The following is a 10,771-nucleotide window of genomic DNA, read 5'->3' on the forward strand; positions in this document are numbered from 1 at the left end:
AAAGAGGGATTGCTTAAGATCTTTTTGAGTGGATGCAGTATTACTAGATGTTAAAGCAATATTTTGTCTCTTTTCTAACAAATTAGTCTGAAATGTGCTAATTGTAGAGGTAGCTAATAAGGGACTCTCACATTTCCAGCCCACTATGAAGTCTTCTTAGTGCTCATTCTGGTAAAATAAATATCTCAATATAGTTGCCTAAAACACATCTTTTTTCCCTCTCTTCTGATACTAAGTAATTAATGGATTTTTACCAGATCATTTCATATGGTAAGGATGCAAATCATAAACCATCTAATGCCACCATTCACAAAGTTTTGAGAGTTATGTTAAAGTCTCAGGGTAGACACATTAATATACATATTTTTCATGATAAACAGTGATAACAAATTTTGAATTTTTTTGACTATTACTAAAAAGAACAAGACTTTCTCTAAGGCAGACTTTCTTAACCTTGGCACTATTGACACTCTGAGCTACATAGTCCTGTACTGTGGAGGCCGTACTGCATAGTGCATTATGTGGTAAGCTTCCTAGCCTCTACCCACAGATGCTAGCACACACACTATTACTCCCAGCTGGAACAAACAGTCTCCAGACACTGTAAATGTCTTCTGGGGGGCAAAATCACTCTGAGTTTAAAACCATTATCTAAAACAAATGTTTTTATTCCTCAAAAGATTGACCTTCATTTTTTATAAATATTTTCTTATTTCTTTAAACATTTTTAGATTTAAAAAGTGTATCCTTTTGTAGTTCAGATGAGCACTCCAATTTGCTATCATCTGCCTTGCTTTTCCTTAATGAATCAAATTATCTCATGCCTGAATTAGCCTGACCAATTTCATTAGCAATCTCACTCCAGTTAATCCCATTAATTTGCCTCAGTGTCAAAGAATCCCCTATGGCCTATAGTTTCTAAATATGTCACACTTCCTCTCAAAGGGTAGCTCGCACACTTGAGAAATCTGGTTGAATATTTGTAAATATACTTAGAAGAAAAATATTTTTAGTGTTTTTGGCCAAAGTATTATTACCTTTGATTTCTTTCTGAAAAATTTTTCATCCTCCCTGGACTGCTTGCACTTTGGACTAATGAAGAATTAATAGAAAATCTATTGTATGGGAAAACAAAATTCAGCCATTTTAAGCCTCTTTTCTACCATCTAAAAATAGGATACAACAAAACGACTCACAGTCATTATATTCAGATGTCATCGTTCATATTTATATTAAGAGACAAATACAATAATTTATTTAAAATACAGTAATAATCTCTCAAACATGTAAATCATTTTACAGAAAATTTGCCTTTCTCAGAAGGTTCTGAGAGCAAAATGTGATAATAGATATAAAGAGCTATAAAAACTACAGAGCACAGAACACTCTCCAGGAGAGTTAGTTGTCATGCATGTGGTATAATACAGATAGTGCAAAAAGACAAGATTGCTGAGTTTTAGGTCTTTCCATAACATTCATTATCACCACAATTATCATTATCTTCAAAAAGTTTTTATTAAGATATCAATCTTTTATATCTATATTTCCATTTAGAATAGAATTAGATCCTATATTAGAATAATAATCCTAGAAATGCATAAGAAAAAAGTTCTGAAGGGTACTTGTTCCACATCACCCACTTCTAAATGTAACATGCTAACATACATAAGTTTTCACTGAATTATTTCTTATTGCAAAAAAGGTGAATTAATTTATAATCATGATGTGAGTTTTAGTCAATATTTATTGAAATCAAAGTGAGTAAAGATCTTAATATATGTGTATAATTCTCTCCCTACAGGAAACAAGTTTCCCAAAAGAGAAAGGAAAAATGTATACACACACACACACACACACACACACACACACACTGTCCTTCATGCTCACACTCACACTCACACTCACATACACACACTTAAATCTACGCAGATCACTCTTACTTACATTATTTTCTCCTTTTCAATCTCCATTGTTTACTTACCACAAATTCTTATTTTAATTATAACATTTATTATTTCAGCATTATTTTGCCATTATAATCCTTTATACTTTACAATAATAAGTTTTTCCATGTCACACAGTAAAACTTTTTTGAGGAGAATATGGAGTAAGGAATTTACCCCGTGGTCTCATCATGAGGAAATCCCCATAGCACTCATGAGATCCTGGAAGCTAATGGATATTTAGTACGGGTACTGAAAACTGTATGCCATTGCTGATTGTGCTGATCCCCATGGCAAAATTTACAATAACATGTCTTTGGCTAGTTATTAATTTTTTACGTTGGCCGAATTACAAACAAAAACCCAACACCAAAACTTACAACTGATCAGATAATTGCTTATTTTCATGCTCAAAGATGTCCTTCTGCCTACAGGTTATTTTATAAACATACTTTTAAAAATAGAAATGCTTATGAAAATGAATATGTACATTCCAAGTAATTTGAAACTATGATATAAATCTTTAAATAGCAATGAACAATTTTGAAGATAATATATTTGTTTAGTATGTTACAGTTTCTAAAGTACCTTCACCATAATTTTCACAAATGATGCTCACAGTAAGCCAGTAAAATGCTATTATTTTTATTTTATAAATGAGGCATTCGAGATACAAGGGTTTTAGTTAGTTTTTCACGGTTATATAGCCCTACATGTAGTATATATTGGAATCAAGGCAGTTTGGACCAGAATCTGTACAATTCACTTTCTTTCAAAAAGGTATGATATAAGAACTTGAAGAGGATGCAAATGAAAATGGTAGCAATTGAGAAGAGCATTGTATATAACTCTGTGGGCTCTTCTTTTCTTGTTAAATGAATGTAAAGTGGAAGGAGGTTTAGATCTTTCAAAGGAATAGTACATGATTAATAGCAAAGAGCAAATTTCCTTGTCATTGAACAAGAAAGAGTAGCTTTTAATTATTGCAAGATGGTTTCTGAGTAAACAGTGTAAACATTCTTGAATATCATAGTTAAAGAACACTGAAAGTCATTCTGCAGAATGAATATTTTGTGTTATTTTTTAGGATTTTTCAGAAATGCAAATATCCATATAGGGGTCTAGATAAAGAGTAGTTTACCCACATGTAAGGCATGATCTGAGTCAATGTTTCTCAACAAGTGATAACAGTACATACTATGATAAGCAACAATGGCAGTACACAGACATTGTGCAGAGGTGATGCACAATGTCTTAATTGCTGCTAAAGTATTCATAGGGTCACTTTTGAGAGATAATGTCTTTAAAAGAAAAGATGAGTCATTTTTTTATTATATTGAGACTCACATCTTAAAGACTTTGTAATTTCATTGCTACCACTTATTTTTTAATGGACTGTTACACTTTGTATTAATAGAGTTCTTTAAAAACAAACAACTAAAGCTCTAAGATGACCATTCCTCTCCTATAAGCTCAATTCATTGATTGAGCCCAAATCTTTTTGTTTCTTTCTGCTAAGGGAAATTCATTGATTGAACCCAAATCTTTTTGTTTCTTACTGCTATGGGCAGAAAATTAAAAAAAAAAAAAATTTAATTAAAAAAAAAAAAAATGTGCAAAGCGATGTCCTTAGTGTAATCTTTTACAGGAGGTAAGGAAAAAATTCAAGTACAAACTCAACTTTGACCTCAAACCAATTCCTGAAACAACGCAAGAATGAGGTGAGAGGAATTAATGAGAAGTTCTATCACCTATGTCAGTTCTTAGGCCAAATAAATATCTACATCCAAGTGTGCTTTATAAACTACTTTTCAGAACTGATAGACAAGTTTTCATTTTCTAGAAAGATTCAGATAGTGGTAATTGATAACCTATATAAGGCAAATAGCAGTATTCATTTCAAAAGACATTTGCAGTTTGGAAAACATCCTCTCCTTGTTTAATTGATTAATTAAATAATTAATTAATTTATTTTTATGATGACATTGGTTAACAAAATTCAATAAGTTTCAGCTGTACACTTTAACAGTAAGGCATATATATGTTTACACTGTTTGTTCACCTCCCATAGTTAGATTTCTTTCTGTCACCACCTATTTGACCCCCTTTACCCCATCTACCTCCTTCCTCCCCTCATCCCCTACCTTCTGGTAACCACTAGTCTATAGTCCATGTCCATGACTCTCTATTTGTACTGTTCATTTGTTGCTTTTAGGTTTATATCCCACATATAAGTGATAACATGTGGTTTTCAACTTTTTCTGTCTGGTTTATTTTGCTTAGCATGATTATCTCAAGGTCCATTCATGTCATCTGATCTCGGAAGCTATGTAGGTTCAGTTCTCATTAGTACTTGGATGGGACACCCTCTTTTTTTAAGTGCATTCATATTTAGTTATTATTTAGCAAATGTTTCCCTCCCAAATACAGCATTGTAAACATAACATCCAGAGGTCAACTTTTGTGAACATGGATCTCCCAGTATAATTTCACTTTATGACCTTCCCCATGATATCAATACCTTAACTGTAAACACTAAAATTTGATTAAATGGATTTACTCTTGGAAATGCTTGTGCATGCATTCAATTATTGTTCTAGTACTCAGAGGATGATGATGATAATGATGATGATGATGATGAGGATGATGATGATAATGATGACAATGATGATGATAGTAAAATTATTTTTTTGGTTTCCTTTATTTCACAGGATTATACACTCACCATGTATTTCCAGCAGTCTTGGAAAGACAAAAGACTTTCTTATTCTGGAATCCCACTGAACCTCACACTAGACAACAGGGTAGCTGACCAATTATGGGTACCAGATACCTACTTTCTAAATGACAAGAAGTCATTTGTGCATGGGGTTACAGTGAAAAATCGAATGATCCGGCTGCATCCCGATGGAACAGTTCTCTATGGACTACGGTAAATAGCTTTGTGTTGCATGTTTTACTGTTGTTGTTAGGTTTTATGTTTTCCTTCTTGGAAATTGGCAGAGGAGAGAAAAGCAAGTAAGAGGATATACAGATGCTTTCATCTGTATAATAAAATTATATTAAAGTTCAGAAAATCTTTTTTGGAACTATTTGTGCTATATCTAGGCAACTTTGTCCATCAAAGGTAAGTGAATTATTTGCCTTGACTTTCAAATAATAAACAGTAATAAGAAGATATGTCTTTATCAGACAGATTTCCCATCTAGATTATTGTAGAAGTTATATGTTTTTTAACTAATTGCCTGATTGTCTCAGTCACCCAGACTGAATCAAAATGTGTTCTAGATATTCGGTATAGCTACTTAATTATGAAATGGAATTGGGAAACAATATATTGAAGAAGTAGGAAAATATTTGTAGTGACTTTGAGAAGATCCATAGTGTTTTTCTTCCCTTAAATCTCTATGTTTTGTTTTTTTATATTTAGGTATATGATACATATTGAATTAATTTTTGTGTTTAGTGTGAGGTAAGGGTAGAGGTTCAGGTTTTCCCATATTGCTAAAAAAGTTATTCCAGCACTGCTTATTGAAAAGTTTTCTTTTCTCATTAGATTGTTTTGATGCCTTTGACTGAATAAGTGGAGATCTATTTTGGAGCTCTATTCTGTTCGATTGTTCTATCTGTCCATCCTTAGGCAGTATCACAATATTTTAGTTGCCCCAACTGTGTTAAGTCAGGAAGTCAAGTGTTGTAAGTAAGTCTTACAACTTTGTATTTATTGCTTGAGATTGCTATAGATGCTCTAGGTTCTTTATATCTACCTATAACTTTTAGAATCAGCTTGTCAATTTCTACAAAAAAAAGGTTGCTGGGATTGCAATCGACATTGCATTGAATCAAATCTATAGATCAGTTTGGGGAGAATTCACATCTTAAAATTATTGTCTTCTAATCTAGTGGTCCTCAACCTTTTCAGCACCAGGCATCAGTGCTCCTATGAGAATCTAATGCCTAATAATCTGAGGTGGAGCTGAGGCGATGATGCTAGTGCTGGGGAGTGGCTGCAAATACAGATAAAGCTTTGCTTGCTCACTCACTGCTCACCTCCTGCTATGCAGCCCTGTTTCTAACAAGTCACAGATTGGTACCGGTCTGATGCCTAGGGGTTGGGGATTCCTGTTCTAATCCATGCACATGATGATATAACTACATTTAGTTAGGTTGTCTTTAATTTATATCAGCAATATGTTTCACCAGAGTGGGTTTTGTTTTACTTCTTCACTTTTTCAAGAATTAAGTATAAAAGAGGTATCATACACTTATAGAGGTCTATTATTAACCTCATGTAGTTAGTTAAGGGTTTTTTTGTTTGTTTGTTTTTGTTTTAGGTAACAATTTTAGGCTTCCATTTTTACAGAAGAAATATCTAAATTTTGACATACATATTATTTTAAGATGTATAGAATGTTGGGGTTTTTTTATTGTCACCTTTTGTGATCCTTTTGAGGAACTGATTAAAACTATATGCCTACAAGCTCAAGTAGCCCCCAAATTTTCTACTATTTTAGAGTGTTCATGGTCCCCTTTAATTCCTTCCTTATATTATTAACTCCAAGCTAAAACTCCAGTTAAAGACCAAAATCATACAATTACTGTCTGTATGTTCACCAATACTCCCAAAACAATATGCAAGTAGAAAAAAATATATGTAATAAAATTTTTGAATTTAACCTAGTGGTTGGTTATCTTTAATCTTATTGCTGAACCTTCTTCAGACTTTGCTCCCTTCTTTTATTAAATCTTCAGTCTTCTCTCTCTGTTTGCACCTTCCCTTTAGTTTTCTCTTTATGTACCAGTCCTCTCACAGCTTCAGTTTCTCTACTTCCTCATCACCCATTTACTATTCAGTCTCCAAAGCCATGGCTCCCACCTATACTACTTTTCTAAAACAGCTCTTTCAAAAATTAACAGCATTGTTGCTTCTCAACCTATATTCTTGTCTTCTCTGAACAGTTTAAGAATGATGACTGACCTGGACTTCAGGATTTCCAAAACCCAGCACAATTGTTTCATTATTCTTGTTCTTCTGTCTTTTTGCTGTTCAATCACTGTCTCCTCTTTTGCCCCTAATAGTAAACTAGAGGAATTTCTCTCTAGCTTTAGCCAACTCATTGAATTTAAAGGCTTAAATATCTGAAATTCTTAGCCATGGAATTCAGAAAAATATTTGTAATTGCTTATTGAGCATCTATATCTGGACACCCTACTAGTTCCTCCTGGAACTATCATCTATTTTTCCTAAAATCTCTTCCTTTCCCAGCTGCTAACAAAATCATTATTATCCCAGTCAATAGGCAGAAATGTAGACATCTTTGACTTTACATCTCTTTTGTCCCTGAGATCCAATCTGTTGCTTCCACTCTACTGTATCTCTATTTCCAAACCATTTCCATCACATAAATAAATCAACATGCTCACTATATGTAACTTCCCGGCCAATTTCTTATCTCGATTTCTTTTTTTCTCATTACCGCCATCTTATTCTTCCTACATTGCATGTCAAATTATATCACTCCTGCACCAAAAAAGAAAAAGTCTTCATTGTCCCCATAAAAATTATGTTTTCATTTTTCTGTCTGGAATCTAAGACCTTCTATATATAATCAAAAAGTTTTCCCACATTATTGCCCATTACATTCATCTATGAAGCCTAAACTTTTGTAGAACAACTTACTTATTTCTCTAAACACATCCAGAACATTTGGAACTGAAGAATGTTCCAAATATTGCATGGATCATACTTATACATTAAAAAAAAAAAATTAGCTGTTTATCTAAAATTCAAATTTAGCTGAGTGTGCCATACTTTATCGGGCAATCCTATGGACCTATGGAAATACCCTCCCTTCTCTATCCCCAAAAACTGTATTTCCCACTCCACTACTTTCTCTCATGTTACTCTTTTTTTCTTAAAGATCTCTCAAAAACATCCATGAGGATTTTTACAATCTTCCTAACCAGATAAAACTCTCTCATTTTATACCTTACTTCACTTTAATCTTATAAAGGCCTGTGATATTTGTAATATCTTATGATATTATATCTTTCTGTGTCTTAGAGTTATTTTTCTGTGATGCAAGCAAGACTATATTTGTAAAAAATGTGAACTCTATTTCCTTAACTTTTTTATCCCCTCTCTCAAACCAAATAAATGTTTGAAAAATTGAAATGAAAATTTATAGGATGTAATCACCTGACTCATGATAGTTGTCAGCTGCTGCTTTTCCTATATCTAAATGATAGCTTTTAACCAAAGGGTAATCATCACTATTAATGACCAGATGTGTTTTTCCTCTTGTCCAAACATGATTCAGCTGGCTGCAAATACTGATTCTCTCCAAGGCCTAGTCCTGTGGGTGCTAAAAAGACTGTTTATCTTTTCCAGAAAATGGCAGGCACAGAATGACTTAATTCTGGGAAGGATTTAGCAGCATATTTAACCTCCTTAAACTGACTTTTTTTTTTTTTTTTTTTTTTGCCTTTCCCTCTTTACCCTTGCCTTGCCTTTTATTTATTTATTTATGTGTTTTTTGGAAGTTTTATGATGCTTCTTTCTGCATCTCAGTCCAAAAGTGAGCCCAGAGCCAAGTGGTTTTGAGGGTCAATATGAGAATGAGGAGTAAAAAGCCTTTTGGCCCAAAACTGGCTCACACTAGTACTCAATAAGTGTGTTGTAGAGTGTGAATGTTGACTTGTGCATGCACAGTAAGCATACACAGAGTAAAATGTACATATCACAGTATTTTAACTAATACTGATTGCAACTGTAGCATGGAATTTAACCAATACCCAGATATATAAATAATCAACACTGCAAAATACATAATACACTATGCTAAGTGCTCTACTTATATTGTCATATTAATCATGACCACAACACTATGAACTATGTACTATTATTATGCTAATTTTACAGATTCCAACACTAGGAGATCTAAAGTAATTTTACCTATCTCATAATTAATTATTTACTTTTTAAAAGGTCCAAACTGGTATACACATTGCAATTGCCTATTGAATTACCTAAAATCTCTTTTATTCTAAATGTTTCCTATTCCTTTATTATCCACCCTCCCTCTTCCCCCTAGTAACATTTTTTTTAGTCACATTATTTTTGTGGTTACATCCTCTGATTATCAACGTGTTCCTCTATATGTGTTCCCCATATCTGAGGCTTGATAGATTTAGATATGTTGTGCTTTGGCAAGACTGCTTCATAAGTCATATTGAGTATTACTATTGGGAGACATAAATGCCAGGCTATGTCTGTCTTTGTGTTGTGAAAATAGATGAACAAACAGATTTAAGCATTGACAACCTGATCTATTTCTTATAATAATCCCATTAATGTATATGTAATTGTATTAGTTTGTTAGGGCTGCTGTAACAAAGTATCACAAACTAGGTGCCTTACACAACAGAAATTTATTGTCTCACAGTTTTGGAGTCTGCTGCAGGCTGTGAGGAAAGGATATGTTGCAGGCAGGCCTCTCTCCTTGGCATGTAGATGACCAACCTCTTCGTGTCTCTTCATATCACCTTCGTGTATCTCTGTGTCCCCTTTTTATAAGGACATCAGTCATATTGGCTTAGGGTCTACCTTAATGATCTTACTTTAACTTTATTACCATGGTAAAAGCTCTATTTTGAAATAATTTCAAATTCTGAGGCACTGGAGATTTGAACTCAACATATAAATTTAAAGGGACACAATTCTGGCTGTAACAATAACAGCCTCTGGTAATCTTTGCCTAAACTTTATTTAGAGTTTGTAAAATGGCAATATTCTATCATTCCTGCCTTATTTATTAACATTATTCTCTAAAGGACTCTTCTTCATCAACTGTTTGGTAATCCTCAGGTAAAGTTGGAGCAGTGAAGGAAGGATCAATGCTTGATCATTTCCCTTTATTAAGCAGTTTTCAAAAAAAACCAAATTATTTCTCTAGAAACTCCCAAATATGACCACTGGGGTTTGACACTTTGTCATTTTATTGGTGTTTGCTTACCATTATGAATTCACAGGTTATAACAGGTATGTCTGTTTCAATCCACTGCAGCTATTGTTATTTTTGATGCTCGCTTTGGCTTATCTTTGGCCATGGCAGCCCCTCTAAATTGGCTTTGAGTTTTTTAACATGATCTCAATAGTCACTGATAGCTTCCTCATCTTCTGGTATATCAACTTGTATATTTTTCATCACAGAAATGGAGAAAATATTTCATGAATTCATACTGATATTTCTAATTCAAATTTAGAATAATAGTTTTTATTAAGCTTCTTTGATTTAATATTGTTTCTAAGAATAATAAAAATTAAAAAATAAAATATAATAATATTTTGTTTCTTTTCCATTGAAAATATTGATTCCTAATATATTAACATGATTATTTAGTTTATTCTACTAAATCGATGATTATACGTATATTAGTATACATATAAAATAGCTATAATAGTTTAAAATAAAAAAAATACCAACATTATTGTTACTAATGACATGATGACTGAAGATTTCTTTGCAGTGCTTTTTGTTTTTAGGATATATCTCATTACAGACACTGATTAAATTAATCTATTTTAAATTGCAGTTTAAGTTTAGTTTATGAATAGTTCTTTGCTGTATGGTTAAGATATTATTTTACTTCATTTTACTTTTAGTTTAGATTTTAAAATTGTCTTTAGTTTAATTTTATAATTTTGTAAAATATTTATAGAGATCCAAGTCACACTATAAAACAAAAGAAGTCTTACTTAGCTGTTCCAATCCTTTCCCACTTCTTTTATTCCAAAAGGTATTTTCATTTGCTTTGCGATTTTCCAT

The 10,771-nt window shown here is 32.7% G+C and overlaps 1 protein-coding gene across 3 annotated transcripts in view; it reads left to right on the forward strand.

Annotated features, from left to right (window-relative positions):
- The window catches only part of GABRB1 (gamma-aminobutyric acid type A receptor beta1 subunit), a 375,428-nt gene that overhangs the window by 132,640 nt on the left and 232,017 nt on the right, over positions 1–10,771 (forward strand). For all 3 annotated transcript variants that reach the window (XM_006922474.2, XM_015597505.2, XM_015597506.2), the window contains one exon: positions 4,655–4,875. In XM_006922474.2, the coding sequence (XP_006922536.2) occupies positions 4,655–4,875 (221 nt within the window). The remainder of the gene's footprint in view (positions 1–4,654; positions 4,876–10,771) is intronic.

The sequence above is a fragment of the Pteropus alecto genome, unplaced genomic scaffold (genome assembly GCF_000325575.1).
Source record: "Pteropus alecto unplaced genomic scaffold, ASM32557v1 scaffold57, whole genome shotgun sequence".
Taxonomy (NCBI): domain Eukaryota; kingdom Metazoa; phylum Chordata; class Mammalia; order Chiroptera; family Pteropodidae; genus Pteropus; species Pteropus alecto.